This window comes from Rhodnius prolixus, unplaced genomic scaffold (genome assembly GCF_049639745.1).
Source record: "Rhodnius prolixus isolate KJV_2025 unplaced genomic scaffold, Rpr scaffold_6, whole genome shotgun sequence".
In the NCBI taxonomy this organism is placed as follows: domain Eukaryota; kingdom Metazoa; phylum Arthropoda; class Insecta; order Hemiptera; family Reduviidae; genus Rhodnius; species Rhodnius prolixus.
Window position 1 is genome coordinate 20,313,843 of NW_027411634.1, and position 19,675 is coordinate 20,333,517.

At 32.1% G+C, this 19,675-nt stretch overlaps 1 protein-coding gene across 4 annotated transcripts; it reads left to right on the forward strand.

The window, feature by feature from the left end:
• Positions 1 to 572: 572 nt before the first annotated feature.
• Positions 573 to 16,553, forward strand: MED25 (Mediator complex subunit 25). 4 transcript variants are annotated; one of them, XM_074140437.1, is made up of 19 exons: positions 573 to 714; positions 1,876 to 2,063; positions 2,158 to 2,203; positions 2,280 to 2,404; positions 3,371 to 3,590; positions 4,952 to 5,097; positions 5,186 to 5,378; positions 5,455 to 5,671; positions 6,843 to 7,094; positions 7,498 to 7,694; positions 10,608 to 10,744; positions 11,309 to 11,471; positions 12,741 to 12,926; positions 13,007 to 13,133; positions 13,453 to 13,556; positions 13,762 to 13,884; positions 14,685 to 14,771; positions 15,922 to 16,128; positions 16,212 to 16,553. In XM_074140437.1, the coding sequence occupies exons 2-19, from the start codon at positions 1,942 to 1,944 to the stop codon at positions 16,335 to 16,337; spliced, it is 2,778 nt and encodes a 925-aa protein (XP_073996538.1). In that variant the 5' UTR covers positions 573 to 714; positions 1,876 to 1,941; the 3' UTR covers positions 16,338 to 16,553. The 4 variants fall into 4 exon arrangements, with proteins under 4 accessions (XP_073996538.1, XP_073996539.1, XP_073996537.1 ...); XM_074140438.1 differs by lacking the exon at positions 573 to 714 and adding an exon at positions 1,009 to 1,118; XM_074140436.1 differs by lacking the exon at positions 573 to 714 and having other exon boundaries at positions 1,628 to 2,063.
• Positions 16,554 to 19,675: the final 3,122 nt, after the last annotated feature.

Sequence of the window (19,675 nt, forward strand, 5' to 3'; positions counted from 1 at the left end):
TGTATTCATATTGAACACAGCGACTTTCAATGAAGAAAATTTAGGGCGTTCTATTTGGTCTTTAAGCTGCATCAGAATTTAAAAGAAATCGGAATGAAATCGCATAAAAAAAATGTAGCCTCTAGTGAAAGCAGATTTTGCGAATTAAAAATATTTCATCTTTCTTGTTTTTATCTTCAAGAAAAATAAACAAAAGATCTGATCTTATACTGTACAAACTATACTGGAGTGTAACGCAAATTATATTCAGTTGTATGTTGATCTCTATCTAGTTAACCTGGTTAGAATAGCTGCGCAAAGTGTGTTCAGAATTCAGATAGACAGATTTCAGGTCAAACCCCTTGAGAATATAAGGATGAGGTGAAGGTATGCAGGCAACATTACGCAGTAGCAGACGGGTACTTGTGGAGGAGTTATGATTGTATTGTTATGGGAACGGTATAGATCTAGAGTGAACTGATATCTATCCACCTCCCAACTCACCCCACGTGTTGGCTAGAGAAGCGTCTCTATTGCGCACGTGTATATCAGCTCGTCTACATACATTCTCTAGGTCTAGGTAAATGGGAGAAATAATTAGGCATACTAAGTTCAATCTTTAACAGTGTTTTTAAGTACTCGAATTGCATTAATAAATACGTAGTGTTTCATAGGCCAGCGGAAACTTGCCAAAATAAGCAACAAGTTGGTTACTCATTTGGCTAGAAGATTCTGGTATACTTTTAAGTACTTATTTTTAACCCAGTAAACAAACATCTAATCCCCATAGTATTTTGTGTGGAAATTGTTATAAAACTAAATCTTTTTTGAAAAGGAAACTTAATATATAACTTCTGAATCTATTTTGGAAGGAAAACTCTATGATGTTATAATAAAAATCCTCATAATATTGAAGCTAAGGGAATGGAGGGAAATACTGAACATTAATTAAGATTTCATTTTGGGCATTACTATGTTATGATACAATGCTAATTTTTGAAGTTCCTCACCACCCATCTTCTAACAGTAATTTGCAATAATATAAACAAAATAGAGTATGACCATCACATCTCCTTCCTGGAAATTATACATCTCAGAGAATCCTAGAACTTTCTTATGAATTTATCCTAGGACATTAGGTAAAAAAAAAGGATTTCTATATTATTAAAATTTCTGTACAAACTATTGAAATAGGCATTATTTTAACACCTATATGAGAGAAAAATATAATTTTACAAATTTTCTATGTATTTATTTATTCTTCTAAAGTCTATTTATTTATTATTAACGGAAAAAAATTCATTTTTAAAAATTATTTGATAGTTTCTTAATGGTTATGTGAACCGAAATCACTATATTTTACAAACGTTCAGTAAGAAAAAACTGTTTGCCTTAAACAAAAAGTTTTTAAATTTTACATTAACTTTTATACTTCCCTCCATTTTTTGTTTCCCACCTCTTTGTCAATGCCTTACAGAGCATTATTTTTACATTAAATTCGTTCTCTTGTACTTGACAAAAACTGACAGCATAGAGTAATTGATTTCATTATTTTAAGAAAATATTATTTTGTATATCTCTTAACAATGAAGTGAAATTCATGGACATTAATAAAAATTACTTAAAAAGTAAATTATTATTTATTGGAACTGGGGATAATGCTTGGAAGAATGGGGAGTTGCTAAGCAATGAAAGTAGCAGGATTTTAACTACGGCCGGACAGTGAGTCTAAGAACATAACCTTACTTGTTTTTTTCGTTTGCTACGAGTTGTTTATTTTAGTATCTCCCAAGAAGAACAATGGGAAATTATTGTAATTTCCCATACCATTATAAAGATTGCCCGGTTGTTACTTAGCATTAATTCTGTAAATTTCAATATGAAGCTTTGTTATAGTTGGAGAAGATGGAAATTGTATTTCGTTCTCATTAGTTCCTGAGCATATTGAAATTTAGAGAGAAAATGGTTGTAGCATCCTCTGAAATTTGTGCTTTGGCAGATGTCATTTTTATAATCGAAGGAACAGCGATCAATGGAGCTTACTTGAATGACATAAAAACTAATTACATCATACCTACTTTAGAGTTAGTACTCTTATTAATACATTTATTTCATTAATATATTACTTCTTTTAAACTTCTTAAGTACTTCGTATTGTACTTCCATTTTCTTTTTTAGATATTTTAATCAAGGAAATCTAGAAGAAAGAGATTATGTTTGTGAAGTAAGTATAAAGATATAATACGTATTTAAGACAGCACATATTATAGAAGAAAATAATTTTACGAATTGTTTGATAGAGTACGAGTGCTCTGTATGGAATCGTTGTTTACCACGCAGCCGACAGGTTACCTAGCCCAAGTACTGATATTTACGGACCATATTCCAACCCTCATAAAGTGTTGCAAATGCTCGACAAAATAGAGTATGTACTTATTTTTCTTAACAATATGTTAAAAATTAGCATTTTTATTTTATATATGTAGTTACAAATTAATTATGGGCAAGCTCCCTTATAGCATTACACATATTGTTACATATTCCAAATGGAGTTCTTGAAAGTTTCTTTATATGTTTTTGGTATCAGTCTTCTTCATGGTGGAAGGTGGTAGTGAGATGTGGATGGCATTGTTTGGAGGGTGTAGAAGAAGTCTGTTAGTTTGGTCATATGAGTTTAAGTGAGTACTGTACGTGTTGTTAAGTCTAGCCTGGAATGTTCTGTTTTGAAGAAATGATTCAATGATATAAGTAATACAGTCTAGTGCGTTAGTGTCTCTATGTTTGTAATGTAGTCCTGAGTGCCAAACAGGGTCAAAGGCGGAAGTTAACATCAAGAAATGTAGTTGTCCTCGAAGTGATGTACGATGCGTTCTGTAACTCGTATAGGTTGGTGTACTGGCGAATGTTTTGGTCTAATCCGAAACGTGTAATGATGTGTTCAGTCAAGTGTAGGATTATTAGGTACATTATTTTTTCCAGAAGTTTAGACAAAGATTTTAAGAGACGTGTTGGGCGGTAGCTATTGTTATCACTTTTCGGCTTTCAAGCTTCATAGTCTACTGTTACTACCGCATTTTTCCAGCTTTTGAGGAAATATCCCAAACGGAGGCATGCATTAAAAAGACTCGTTAGGAAAGCAATACTTTTTGCTGGTAGATTTTGAGTAGAGTATTTGGGATTAAGTCGTCACCTTCCTTTTTTGCTGGGGAGCGATTTGATTATAAAAGAGAATTTAGAAAGAGTAGTCGATGAGACTGGTTGTTCTGCAGAGAAGTGATGTAGAAAAGGTTCGTCATTGTTGTGGTCTTCACTGCTTTGTTCTGTCTGATAAAGTACGCTTTGAAATGTCTTTAGGAGAAAAAATAAAACTTTAAGTATGATTGGTTAATAGATTAGTTGGAGGACGTGGTGAATCACACGCCAACGTTGCTGAAGGCCTTGCTTCCAGTTTAATTTGTCTTGATGATCTTCAGCAACGTAGAGAACCTGGTTTAGCACCGCAGAGACACTGTATACTCATATCAAATTCACCTCCATACATGATGCCAGTTGTTGAGAATCAAGCGTTTACTGGCAATACAGCTGAACAGTTGGCTAGTCTTCTAAATGAGGTAAGATTTAAAGCTATAAAATAGAATATGTAAAAATTGGGAGTGAGCCATGCAGCTCACATTCACGCTACTGTTAAGGATTTATTGTAACACCCTAGTAACAACTAACCAATAGTTCTGGTATTTACGCTGGCCAAAGCTCTCTAGCAGGCCCCAAAGCCACCAGAGGGCAGCCACCGTTTCAGCGCCGACTGAGAGAGTAATTTCGTTCTTTCTCTTTGGGTGGAGTGTATTCCTCAGGCAAACAAATCTACTACCCTGACCACTTTCAACCAACCGACCAAAATATTTATTTCTGAAAGAATTGAAGAATATATGAGTTTAAGACCTTACTTCCACAAAATAATACATATTTTATATAGATTTTAAATTTCTAAATAAAGAAAACAAATTTTCCCGATTTGTTTTAAACATAAAAAATTTATTGACGTGAATACGTTTTTAAATTTGCTATCATATGGAGGCAATCCAAAAAACCTAATGATAATAAAATCGGGGGATACAGTTTGGCATTATAGTTTCGAATCTATCGTCTACATCCAAAATTAAATTAGACCACTGGATTACGATAAGCGAGGACTGTGACGCATCGCGCGCTGTGGATGGGGAAGCGCCGCCATTTTGAGATCATTTTGCTGTTTATCGAGATTTGCAATTAGTATAACTTTTGACTCGGAGGAGCTACGATGTTCGGTGAAGTTTTAATCGTCAGCTGTCGTCACAATCTATCGATTGTATAAAAAACATTAGTGTAAAATAGTGACAATGAATATAATAAGGTGTTAGTATAAAAAGATATCAAAAATATACAATGTCGGCCTATACGCGTCGAAAAGCCAAAACCAAATACAGAGATCGTATACGGTTGGAAAGGGCTTCTCAAGAACAATCAAATGGTAATAATAAAACACTATATGACCGAGTCAAGCTGTGCCGGGAACGTAAAAGAATGAATGCTACCGAGCGGATCAACGACGGTGTCAGTACATCTGCAGCTGAGGCGGTTGAAATTATGCAAGTGGATGATGAAATCGCTTCTACATCGACAACGGACTGTATAGGCATAGATTGTGTTCGGTCGTCGATTTGTTTCCTTGATTTTATTCTAAATACATAAATAAAAATATTTTATATAAAAAATATAACCCGTTATGTAAACGTATTCATGTACAACACACGGCCGTGTCTATGACACAGCCACAGTTGGTTTTTTTTTTTTTTTTCTTTGTAAGTGTACAAACAAATTATTACTTGAAATATTATTTGAGAAATTTCTAGCATGTTTTGTTTTGAAAAAGAGATTTTCTTGCATCTTTTTATTTTTTTATTATTATTGTACAATTTTTTGTTTTTGTTTTTAGAGAAATGTTCATCTTTCAATATTATCTCCAAGAAAGATCCCTGCAATGTTTAAACTCTTTGAAAAAGCTGGAGGCGATCTGAGTGCGTCACAGAACAAGAATTATGCCAAAGATCCTAGACATCTAGTTTTACTTAAAGGTTTCAGGTAAATGTTGTTTGTTATCCTTTATCTTTTCTTCTTTTTGTTTTTCTCTATTTTGAAGAGTTATTGGAAATTTAATTTCATTCACCAGCCTAAAAGAAAGACCAGTCAGTCCTACCGGCGGTGCTGGCACCGCGGCGGCCAGTACAGCCACAGCTGCACATAATATCAATGTTGCATCTTTATCATCACCCTTACCATCACATGGCAGTCCAATGGCATCTGGTGGACCTGCTCCACAGCCTGTTCAACCTGTTGTACAAACTCAACCAACAATTATGCAGGTTTTTTTTTGTTACCTTTTTTTGTTTGTGATATAATTATATTTTACTATTTTGTTATACCAACCATCCGTTACAGACTGGTCCTGCTGGAACTGGAGTTGGAGTTGTTACAACAGGTCCTCCCCCAACACCTGTTGCAGGTCGGGGTTTCCCTCCAGCATATGGTGTAAGACCAGGAGCTACCTCCCGTTGGCCCATGATGCCACCTCAAGGACCACGGTACCCAGGACCAGGTTCTGCGCTAATAGAACAACTTAACCGGCCACCAACTGCGATCCCACCTCAGTTTAACAGTAAGTCCTCAAAGCATGAATAAATTTTCACCCCCATCTCCACTGGGATTACATGTTTCGTTGGAAAATAGCTCGGTTAGGAGAATATTCGTTTTTGTGTACTTAGAAGGAGAAGGCATGGAAAGTCCTTCTTAATTTTATTCAAATAAGTACACAAATAATCGGCTGAATGTACCACAGGGTCTGAAAAATTTTCTTTAAGACGGAAAATGACAAAAAAAAAGGCTTTCATGAAGCAATTACTTACTTTTATTGTTATTATTAATATTTTTTTTTAATGATTTAAGGCGCGTCAACATCTAAGGTTATTTATCGGTGCCCGGAGCTTTTTTCAGATACAGACAACACTGTCCATCACCAGACAGTGAGCTGTAAGAAGCTCCTAGGAAGAGAAAATCTAAGGGTCAGCTGCTGGATTCGAATCCGGGACCTCCGCGAGGGAGTCCAGTACGCTATTATTATTATTATTGTTGTTGTTATTATTATTATTATTAACGCAATGGTTGAGTCAGTTTAAGTCCCTCGCGCTTGCTTTTACACTTTGCAATTTTTTTACTCAATTAATCAATCAAACTTTATTTGTATAAAGATACAATGTATCTGTTACAAAGGAGTTCCAAGTTCATGTTTACTTTATAAACCTTGTAGACTAGAAGATCTTAATTTTAAAACTTTTTTTAAATAATTAAAAATTGTGTACATATTTTTCTCTTCAAAATTATTAATTAATTTACAAAGTTCTTTAGGATTATTATATTTATTTATATGGAGTGGGTTCTGAAACTTTCATAGACTGGACAGCTGATAAACAGGTGAATTAATGTTTCCGGTTCATTCTGATTACACATTAAACAATGACTTTTAGGTTTGATTGTATACATGACATTATTGATTTTAAATTTAGTAACATAAGGGCCACTCAATCTTATTTCAGAAAAAATTCTTACAACTTGAAAAGAAATAGATTTATCTAAATATTGTTGACCAACAAAATTTTTTTACTCTTTACCTTTCATTAAATTTTTTTTACCATTTCAAATTTGTAGGTTTTGTTTATTCTGATTAAAACTGTCTGGTAGGACAGTTGTATAAGGGTTGATCGTCAAAAATTGGATAACAAAATAGAATGGAAAATTAATTTTATTAATCCTTTTTCTCTCTGTTTTGCCAGATTCAGCAGGATTAAATCCAGTAGCATCTACACTAAGCCAACAGCAGACCGTGCAGCAACAGCAGACCCAACAACAAGCTGTACAACAACAGAACCAACAGGCTGCAGCTCAACAGCAAGTGGCAGCAAGTCAACAACAACAGCAATTGAGAATGCTAGGTGCTCAAGGTGTACAAGGAGTACCAGGTGTGATGGGAGCTCCTCAGCAAGGTATTGGAGGACCACAGCAAGCTATGCCTCCTAGTACTCAAGGTTGGAAAATTGGTTACATTAATACTTTTTCATTTCTTTGAGGCTTTTGATACATGTAATGTCATTAATAAAAAGGTATGAAGTTGTAGTACATAATTTCTCCAAAAAAGACGTCAACTCTCTTGTGACACCCATATCTGTGTTGCGGTAAGCCTTCTAATTTTTTTATTTTTCCATTTCCTAGAATTTACTGCTGAATTCGTTAGCCACATAAAAAAGCGAAAGTTCATAACTTATTAAGTGGACAGAAGATAATTTCAGAACACTTTATTTCTGGTACATCTTTGTTGAATATTGATGAAGTCCTAATTCATCAAATAAATTGAGAATGTACTTTTCTTTTCTTTTTTAATCATGTTATTTTAATCCTTTGCCCACCAAAATTTCATTTATTTCTTACTAGGTTTGATGGGACAACAACAAAACGTGGCTGTAGTTATGCCACAGCCAAATCTTCTTGCCCAAAGTCAACAGATGACACCATCTACTGTAATGCAACAACAACAGCAGCAAGGTACTCCACTTGGTCAGCAACAACCACAGCAGTCCCAGGTCAGTCAGTCTGACTGTCAATCAGTACCTTTCAATAGGTATTATCTAGTGAGTATATGTCACAATATGTCACAGCAAATCTACTTAGTGTACTCGTAAACTATTTTATGCAATAATAACACCTTATTTTATGAAATTAGTTTGTAGTAATCTATTGATACCTGAGTAAGTTGTTACTCTATACTTAAATTGATTTTAAAAAATCAGCAAATTCTCTTCCTTAGCTTCTATTTTTTAATAGAACCATATTCTTGTGATAGAAATGGCTGCACGGCGCTTTTGATTCAATATATATATATATTTTTAAATGTTTTTTTTTTTCGCTATGCCTAAACAACTGTGCTTTAGCTATAAATTTTAGAAGACATTATTTCAATTGATCTCATTTTACATTTTAGGCTACGTAAATTAAAGTTTAAACCATTATTTTCATTATATTTGTTGCTTCGAAATAAATAAGATTTCTGTATTTGACTTGTTGAAGTAGATTTATTAGATTTCTAAATTTGATTTCTTGCACCTTGTAAGCTGTTTTACCTTGCTATTTATTTTAAAAACATATCATAATGGCGGAGGGTAGTATAGTGGCAGGTTATAATGGTTTTATTAGGGCAGAGAATACACAACACTACGGTACTGCTTTAACTTAATATGCCAGTCGGTTTATCTCACCACAAAAAAAAAATTAGATGAGCGTGTATGCCACAAGAAGTCAAGTGAAATAGCTTTTCCCTCTAGACGATCATTTGAAAGACCCCAAGATGAAGATGTCAAAAGGGTGGACAGTCAGACATTTTAATCCAGTAGTCTCCAATAATCCAGTTCGAACATTTTAGTAATATTCTAAATAGTTTACGAATCTGCCACTTTCGAATTTGAATATTCAGATCGCATTCGTACCAACCAACTTTAACTCTGCCATATAAGCTTGTTAAAATATAAATCTTTAATCTTGCCCACCGTCCTTACACAATGTTACTTTGCAAGTCTACAAGAAGCTGTGCATTAAGTAGGAGAAGACTCTATTTCCAACTCAATCTTACTGTAATAGATTAGCCTCGCAGTACTTAATTAAACTGTCCGTTAGGAAAGTTGTATAAGGATTGATCGTCAAAAATTACACTAAAAAGTGTAACATTAAAAAACACTCACTTTGACAATTTTTTTTTCTTTTTTCTATAAAAGGTAGTATTCTCAAATCTTCTTTAAAATAAAGGGCATATCCTTTTTTGTATAATACAGTACAACCTCGGATTAACCGGGCTGACCTCCGGCTATACCCATCCCGGAAAACTGAAATCCCGGTTAGGCCGAATACACAGTATAATGCCGATAATTATACATAAAAATATTACATATAACCGTAAAGTTGAAAATCAACCATTTACGACACTTAAATCCCATGGTCTGTTGTAAGATCTTTTGTAATACTGTGGTAAATCCCTAGAAATTCAGTACTAATTGCATCGTATTTTGGGTTTTTACATACATACCTACATACATAATGACCCTTCAAGAAAATCAGGTATAAAAGAGTTGCTGCCACAAATTTTCCTGTCGCCACCGAAAATTAACTTTTGTTTCGACGCCGATCCAGGTGTTCTTATGATGACTCAACATGATCCCAGTTAATCCGAATCCCGGTTAATCGAGGTTGTACTGTATTATAAGACATTAAATATATTGGTGTAGTATTCTATTTGGGAAGATTAATTAAGGTTATCAACTTTATAAACCTCTGTTTCTTCTTGTTTTTTTTTTTTAAATTGAACTATTAAAGTTGCTTAACAAACTGTGTAAATACGCTCCCCTTTAGGAGTTGCATGTGGAATAAAACTCATATTAAATCTGAGAATTAAGTATTTAGATTAATATTATTATTTCAAGGATTTTAAACCACTGAAATGTTTAAATAAGGATATATATATCAATTTTTAATTTATTTAAATTTTTTTACATGCCTTGAATGTTAAATTTGAAAAAAAAAACATAGAATGCATTATTTTGTTTTGTCTTAAAACTTAACCTTTTATCTTAGTAACAGTATAATTTTTTGGACTCCTGCACGATAGATTTTGAAAAAAAATGTACTAATAGTTTCAATTGGTGTATTTTTAATTTTTAATTTTTAATTTTTTTGCGATTTCTCAAATGTAACTTATTGCATGATATGCATATTTTGTGGCTTTTAAATCCCCAAGTAAAATTTTTTGCAACTTAACTTTTTTATTGATACGATATATGTAAGTTATTTTGTAACCCATTCTCAACCTTTTGCGACTAGAAATTTTTTTGCAATTTGATTGTTTCTTTTTCAAGCAAACTTGCTTTGTCTAACCTTTGCTAAAACTGCTACCACTCTTGAGTATTTAATGATGAATTACTTCTCACCAAAATAGTTAAAGAGTCTTAAATATAAAACCATTTTTTTTGTCGCTTTTTTTTTTCTACGATATCTGAGGTTAGCTTGAGGTTTCAGCTGGTCAAGAGGTTAGCAGCAAAGTAATGCCTATTTATTTTTATTTTTTTTAAGCGACAATTTCTCTAGTTCTATTAATGTCCAATAACCTTTTCATGAACACCAAACCATTAGGTGAAACCTCCTAACATTCTAACAGTTAAAAAAAAGGAAAGCTAAGAAATTGGTCGAGTCTTAGTTAACGTACTTTATGACACCTACAAATGAAATGAAGAACTTATCAAATACTTTGTAATGTGGAACAGTTGGGAAGAGCCATCAACTGCTCATTTAAGTCTTAATAGAAGAAATAACTGATAAGAATTCATTAAAAACTTATTTTTTATGAATATATTTCTTAGGAATATGAATAAAATGTTTTATTCACCCACATATTATGATTCTAAATTCACATTCGGTTGTAAATTTTGTTAATATTCTTATGCAAATCACCTGCTTATAAATATCTTTTTATTGTCTTTGTTACATTTTTTTTGTTATAGACTTCAAGAGATAGAATTACAATATGGCAAGGTATCTTGGAATATATTGATAAGAAGCATCCTACAGATTCTCAAAAATTAACCAGACATGTTCCCTGTTCTGTGTCTACTACCGCTAGAGATGGGGAACCTGAACTGTAAGTGTTCAAAATTACTATATATATATCCTTACTATAAATATAGGGTCAAGATTGTAAAAATACCGACAGTTTTTTTTATTTTATAAATTTAAATAAATAAGTTTTCTATGTTTAGGTATATTTCAATTATACAGAAAAATAGTAAAACATTTACAAAATCTTCATTAATGCATCTAAGGTTTATCAATTACTCCCTAAACTATAAATTGCACAGTTGAAAGAAGTAAGACGGTAAAATATCTCTAGAATACAAAGTCCGTTTTTTGCGAGAGAAATGAAATTTCACTGTTAATTATTATTATTATTTCAATTTTCATCTAAGATAGATGATAGTTAACTAAACAAAAAATCGATTGATCAAATCATTAAGGATCAATAAGGCATAGTATAAGGATTTTGCCCACAATGGCTACGTTATAAGATTTGTACAAATGAATCTAGACGAAGATTTACATTCACAGCTAATATTGTAATTAGAATAAAGAGATATTGTAATTAGAATTAATAATTTATTAATGATATCAGTATAACATCTTATAAATAATAAATTTTAATGAACAGGAAAGCAGATTTATGGCCACAAAAGTTAATTATGCAACTAATGCCAAAGCAGTTAATAGGAAACATTGGAGGAGCTTACCTTAAAAATTCTAAGTCAGTTTTATTCCATCCTCAGCAGTGCGAAGCACTTGAAGCGCTTACCAAAGTCATGAGTACAGGATTTGTAAGTTTTATTTTATTATATTTATCTATTTTAGTGTCTTTGTTTACACCTTAACCTTTGCACCTCTTTTTTTTTCTGAGACCTGAAAAATCAACATATTGGCTATTTATCGCTATTGTTGCTCTCTAATACCTCTAATTGCTAAGTTATGGGTAGAAGAAAGAACTAACCCTATCTTTTTCAGTGTTGATACATTTTTTTAAATGAATAATCGCTCTACAACCTCTTACATTTTTTTTCTTCTCCGTGACGTCATCGAAGTATGATACTTGCTTACAGATACATTCTTTCCTAGAAAAAACACACGGTAACTGAATAATTAAATGTTTAATGCACAATACGATGACGATGATGTGTAATTGTGGTACTGTGTATCATATATATCATATATATATATATATATATATATATATATATATATATATATATATATATATGATATATATATATATATATATATATATATATATATATATATATATATATATATGATATATATGCATTTAAAAATTCATTAGAGGAAATAAAATTATAATATAAGGTTCATAAGGCAGTGGGACTTTGTAGTTTCTCCTCTGATTTCACACGCGTAATATATATATATATTGTATGTATACATATATATATTATGTGTGTGAAATCAGAGGAGAAACTACAAAGTCCCACTGCCTTATGAACCTTATATTATAATTTTATTTCCTCTAATGAATTTTTAAATGCTTTGCCCAGTGTTTGGATTCATTTTAGTTGAAATACTTTGAGCGCTACAGGTAAATCATGATGCACTGAATAGTCCTTTTATAAACTTATCTATATTTTTTGAAGCATTTAAATTGTAAATGATTTATGTCTCCATTCCCTCTGCTAACGCATCTCACACAGGACTTCTGGTAACTTTCAATTTATACTGTTGCGCGTTCGGAAAAAGTAGTTTAATTGTAAATATGCAGATTGAGCTTGGACTGCCCGCCTAAAGATCTGTAGCGATTCTGGTGGCCCGTATATCTTAGAAACTAAAATGGAAATACTTCTTCACCACTGATCTAATTTAAGGCTGAACCACTACTTTCTTATTTTATTGTTATTTTAGAAATGATGAGAGAATGGATATTTGAGTCGGCTCGAGGAGTCTTTTATTGCCAATTAAACAAATAAAAGATGATACCTCGCCATCAATGATATAAATTTATCTGATCTTTTTTTTGAAATACCTCTGGTGTATTTTACGTTTCTGTTGAAAAAAGTATTCAATTTTTTTCCTTTTTGCAGGCAGGGTGCGTTCATTTTACTAATTTACCACCAATTCCTCATTGCGATCTGAAAGTGCTTATATTACTTTATACGCCTGATAAAAGAGCTTATCTAGGCTTTATACCGAATGATCAAACTGGTTTCGTTGATCGTCTAAGAAAAGTTATACAACAACAGAAAACTACTAATGCACTTAATAGACAGGTAATTCATATAAAACAAGAATTAAAGTACTACAAGTATATACGAATATATCTTAAGTACAATAAATCAATAACATTTAGGCTGGAGGCCAAGCCGGCCAACCTGCTCCAGGACCTCCAATGGTAGCTCCTCAACCAGCGAATCCTCAGACATCTATGGGAGGAATGTTGCAACAACCTCCGATTTCTCAACAGCAGCAAACAATTAGTATGTTTTATTTATAATCAATGATTTATGTTTCGAAGATGCGAATGAACTGATTTATTAATTTGTGATTTAACTCTCTTAAATGCAGTCAAGTTTACTGAACAAAAATAGGCTGGCTGGTTTCGAAATTGGAATCATGTCCAGTGCCTTTTCGATCCTCTTGAATGAATTTAAATCACTTCTAAGGTGAATTTCAAAGTGCATAAAAACTAATTCTCATCCGTCGTTATCCTAGTCTCATAAAAAGAGAGTTAAATTGACATTTGTATCGAATTTGCTTTCAAATAAAAAATTGTTTAGTAAAATTTATTTGTTTTAGCAAGCACACTTGGTGCTGCTGTTGGTTCTGGTGGGGCACAAATGATGGCAACAATGCAACAAGAACAAAATCAACCCCAGCAACAGCCCCAGGTTACAAGTCAGGTGCGCGTTTGTTGGTTAATACATTTATATGATCAGATAGATACAAAAGCATTTTTATTAATAAAAACTTCTTTCAAGATAACAGGATAAATAAAATGCATCTTGGCATGTTTAAAAAAAACCGTCTGCCTAAGTAATTATACGATATAAGTATAACGTATAAGTGCGTTAGTAGTGTTGATATAATCGTTTCTTCTAATTTTAGAGCGGCCCTTTTGGTTCAAACCATATGGTTGATGCTCGCCAAGAAAATCTTGTCAAGATACAAAGACTTCGACAGAATCTAGAAGCTGCTCAACAACAAGAACTCCAATATAAACAATTTGAGGTATAAAAAAAAGAAAAATAACTGTAATAATACATAAATAACTTTCTATTAACTCCTTTTGCACGTTTTTTAAACAAAAATATGTATTCATTTCATTATTCTAGAGCATTCCTCCAATCTCATTCTTATACTGACCCCTCAACATAAGGAACGTAAAATGAATAAATCAAAAATCTGTTGATATCTTAAAAAATAAAAAAATTATATTCATTTAAATTTAGTTTATTTAGGGTTATAAATTTTCCACTGCATTATCTAGAAGCATTTATTTATCATTAATTCATTTTTTTTTTTTATTAAATTAAAAGAAGTTTATACATTTTTAGGATTGTCCCAAGAGAAAATAAAGTGTTTTAAAGACATGGAAATCAGAATTATATGAACTATGTAATTTTTATTATTGCCAAAACTAAGATTTTACAAATAAACGGGATAATAAGTATAAAAAAGTAACTATAAAGTTATAATCTGTCTTTTGCGAGCAGCTTTCTCTATTTTTCACTATTTTCCTGAAGTAACCATTAGTGAAGGGTTTGCTAACCATTTCGATCATGAGTTAATAATACTATTAAATAAATTGTGTAATCTATTTTTAGCTCTTATTTTCTGTCAGGAGGGAGCTAGGGGCATCTTTTCTCCTAATGTACCTTTTTTTATCACCATCCACCTCTATTGCTCTAAGAAACCTTTGAGGAATATCCATCATAGGGGACTTTTAGATATCTAGAAATAATTTGTAATTAAACTGTTATTTTTTTTTTTTGTAAAATAAGTAATCAAGTAATTTTATTCCATTTTAGATTATGAATCAGATGAAGATGCAACCGTTACAAGATAATATGAGCATGCACGGGCAAGCGCAGGAACAATATAAGGCGCAGTTAGAGGTAAAAAGTTCTAAAACATGAATTTTTCTGTTTGTGCGATTTACGCAAATAAAATACTTCCCGTAAAAGCCATTAATTTTCCTAGAGCAACTAATTCTATCCCAAAGAGATGTAAAGTTTAAAAAAAATAGTGAATAATTGCGAACATATCAGTTTTTTAAGGTAAATTGTTGATTGAAACAATAAAAAAAGATACACTTCTCTTCACTGCAAAGCCGCTGTTCGGCTACAATTTTTTTTTTCATCTTTGAATTATTTTGTATTTTGGTTGCCATATTTTTCCATTTTTCCTTTTTAAAAACATGTTACTGTGGTCCCAGTACATTGGAAAAGCCAAGGTTTATGGCAGTGATGGCGTACCTATGACCCGCGGGTCAGACACTGCCCCGCTCAAGCTTTTTCACTGACCCACAATTGCTAGGCAACCATTTCTTTGTTTAAGCGGGTTGATTTAGATTTTCTAATTGTGTGGATAATTTGTATTCTATCTGTATTTTTTTCAATCAAGCATTGACATAAAAGCAATTTAAATGCTATCTTATAACCTTTGATCATTACAGTTCTAAAACGCAAATGCTTTTGTAGTATTTGAAATAAAGCAAAAGTGTTTACAAAATATCAAATAAAATGTATAATTTTACTCATATTTTGTTTGTTAAAAACATCGACAACCCAAAGCAAATAACCATATTTAGATTTTTCTTCAGATAAAACACACTTTTGTAAGGTTTTGTTCAGTTACGTTTGTAAAAAGAGACTTCCATAGCACTTGTTTCGTCCCGTTTTCCTCGTTAAGCCTACTGAATTTTAAAGATGTTTAATTTTGAAAATATTCAGTCTAAAATTTTTAAACTTAACTCTTGTGTAAATGGGCATTAGTGACCCAAGAGCTAGTACTAAAAAAAAAAAATGAACAAAATTTGACCCATGTCTCAGAAATGTTCGCCATCTCTGGTGTGTGGTATAGATCAGTTGGATTTGGGAGAACGCACGTTGTAGCCAACGGCTACTTATGAGATAAATATATCAAAAATACTGAAGTGAATTTTTTTTTCCAATAAATTGTAGGTATAAAGGTAAAAATAACGATGATACATAAATAAAGCAGTATAGGGTATAAATTTAGTTTTAACTGTTATGTTTTCCATAGTCATCTTTAGGATTTCAACAAGAGCAACAAAAATTACGTGCTCAGTTACAATTACAACAACAGCAACAACAGCAGCAACAAGTACAGCAACAATTAAGAGGGGCAATGGGTGGGCCTGGCACTGCCACTGCAGCCCAACCTGGTCAACAAAGAATGATGAGACCTGCTATCTCTAATAATCCTGGTTTAAGACATCTTTTACAGCAGGTATAATTAATTTAGGTCTTTACTAACAGGGATAATGGATTTTTTATGGAAGAAAAATAAATTAAATAATATGTATCTTTCAGCCACAGTATCGATTGAATATGCAACAACAGATGCCGCGTGGTGCAGGTACTACAGTACTACAAGGACAACCGGGTCCACAACAGCAACAATTTGATGATGTTTCATCTTATGATTTTTTGAATTAGAGCGATAGAAAATATATGTACGTATTTTTATTTAGGAAAATATAAATAATTTAACTGTATTTATTATTTTCTTATAGAATTTAAAAAGACTATGTAATAAACAGTTGAAGCATTGAATTTTATAATTTAGAAAATATTTGTTTAATTTTAAAATATATTTATAAATATATGTGATATATACATAATAAATTATAAAAATATAATTCTTCCAATATTTGTTTATCTAAAATCTCGTATTTCCCAATGATTGGATGATATGAGAACGAACAAGGCATTTGAATTGACTGCCCGGAATCTAAATCTTTCTTTCTAAATCCGGCTCCAAAGCTCCAAAGCTTGGAGGAGAGTCAGAGAAGTTTACAGGTCAATTAAATAGAGACGCACTTGGAAACGAAAGGGCAGATTTATCTAAAAATAACAGCCGTTAAAAAAGAAGAAATTAGATAAGAAAAAAAAAACTGTGGCTGTGTCATAAAGGGTTACATTTTTTATATAAAATATTTTTATGTATTTAGGATGAAATCAAGGAAACAAATCGACGATCGAACACAATCTATGCCCACACAGTCCGTTGTCGATGTAGAAGCGATTTCATCATCCACTTGCATAATTTCAACCGCCCCAGCTGCAGATGTACTGACACCGTCGTTGATCCGCTCTTGTTCTTGAAAAGCCCTTTCCAACCGTATACGATCTCTGTATTTGGTTTTGGCTTTTCGACGCGTAAAGGCCGACATTGTATATTTTTTTATTCTAACACCTTATTATATTCACTGTCACTATTTTACACTAATGTATTGTACGCAATCGTTAGATTGTGGCGACAGCTGACGATTAAAACTTAAACGAACATCGTAGCTTCTCCGAGTCAAAAGTTATACCATTTGCAAATCTCGATACGCAGCAAAGTGATCTCAAAATGGCGGATTTTCCCCCCTCCACCGCGCGCGATGCGTCACAGTCCTCGCTTATCGTAATGAATTCTTTGATCCTTTAGCTATCCAGTGGTCTAATTTAGTTTTGGATGTAGACGTTAGATTCGAAACTATAATGCCAAACTGTATCCCCCGATTTTGTTATCATTAGGTTTTTTGGATTGCCTCCATATGATAGCAAATTTAAAGACGTATTCACGTCAAAAGAAAAAAAAGAAAGGTTCCATTTAAAGATACAATTATTTTTGTAGAACCCAAGATATTAAACATTGGCCGATCCATGAATTCCGCTATAAACATAAACAGAAATCCATGGTGCATAAAATAATATAATCAGCCATATTAAGAATTGGATCTACGCAGAGTTGTTAATATGATGAGGGAGGAAAATAAAATAACAATCCTGTTTTAAACTATTCATCATTAACTATATTTATATTGATTCGAGAAGATATAAAAATACTTTGTTATATTACATTGCAACTTTTGTGGTAAACGCAGATTATTTTTTCTTAATTATTTACAAGTAGTACCTACCAGTTGACTATCTTACACAAATTTATAATAAATTTAAATTCAAATTTTCTGGTCTGAAGATCTAAAAAATAAAATTTAAAACTTCATAATAACATTCTACTTGAGTGATAATTATTATTATTACAAAATTATAAAGTAAAGCAAAGATTATACTGAAATCATGCAAAATTGCCTGTATTTTATGCCAGTTTAAGCTTCGTTCACGTTTATGTCTTGTTTGGGAGGCTTTCCTTACATTTAACCTTCTAGCGAGCGCGAGTATCTCACAGATACAGACTAAGGCCTAAAATAATCGCAGTTTAGAGACGGTGCGGCGGAGGGTGCTGTCCTTTAAGCATTGCTACACCCTCACGGCTAGTTTCCTTCAGTGCTGATCTCATCTTGTTTGGAGTTTACATTTCTTTGCAATTGTCGATCCATGCCTGACAAATACTTGCGACCAATCGAGTAAGTTTCCAGTCTTACCAATTATTTCTTCTACATGTCTATCAAATTGAACTATTTTCAACATTGTTTATAAGAATATTGTTTTCTATTGGCAGAAAAAGACATTACATATCTCAGATATGAGGAGGAAATATCTGCGAAATCTTTCAGACAGTCTAGTGGCTGAACATGCTTATTGTAATTATTACACTTATTGATTTGTAAAAAATAAAAAGTACTGTCGTTTTCTGAGCCTTTTTTTATTTGTTATTTCAATTTTTAATCATTAGAGTTGTTATTTAATTAATTTCATTTCTTCTATTGATAGAAAAAATTAAAAATACCAAAGTTTATCTGTAAGATATTGGATATACATTGGAAGGTTAAATGGAAGATTTCCAAAACTATAGAAACTGCCTTAAGTTTTAAATTTTGCTGATGTTTAATTACACACGGGCTTTATTAGTCCAACTATTCATCAGATGTCTATTCAGTGACAAAGCAACGTGGAAACAGAAACTGTAATTTCTTTTATTTAATAAATAATATAAAATCTTCTCAACAAAAGCACAGTTTAAAAAGTTAAGAATAAGGCTTGATTGATGGTCAAAAGGTAAAAGGTACCGCTCATGATTTTCGTTAGATAGATTAATGTTGTGACCGATAGTTGGATGCAAAAGCCCTCCTAAAATTATAAGAATTACTCAATGTTTTGAACATCAATTTATATTTATTTTTTTGATAAAATATCATTTTTAAAAAATTAAAAAAAAAGCAAATGATTCTTAACTTCTAATCACAAATAAAAAGGCACCTCTTTTTTTGCATAAAATTCAATAAGCAAGTAAATCTTTGAAATAATTAAAACTCTCCAGTTATTAACTTATTCGATTTTTTCACCTTTATAACAAAAGGACAGTGAGAGAGAAATTTCAACCTTATAATTGTTAAAAAACATAAATAAATAAACAAATACTTCTGCCAACAAAATTAACTTTTTACAGATAACTGAAATCTAACATGCTTATAAAATTAAGCTAACCTTAACCTCTTGCTTATGCCGAGGTTGGGATACTTTCCTATCTTTTTAATAGAAAAATGTGTTATAAGAAAGTAAAACACAAAAACGTAGTCTGCCCGATCTTTTTAAGCAAACTGGAGGATTTTTATGTTAATACAAAATTCTAATAATCAAGAAGTACGGTAACATGACCATTTCTATTATTGCAACCTCCCGCTGAATGCACAGCTCCTGATATCTCTATAGTTCCTGCATCCCCCTCTTAGCCACAGACAGGGACATATCAATTACTCGAAGAGCCCGCCTGAATGCACCTACCTTTAAAACAGATTTGGCAACCCCGTTTCCTTTTAATTAAAAACCTTTATTTTTAACATAAATACAACAAAAATCATTTCATCTCGATTTTAAAAATGTCC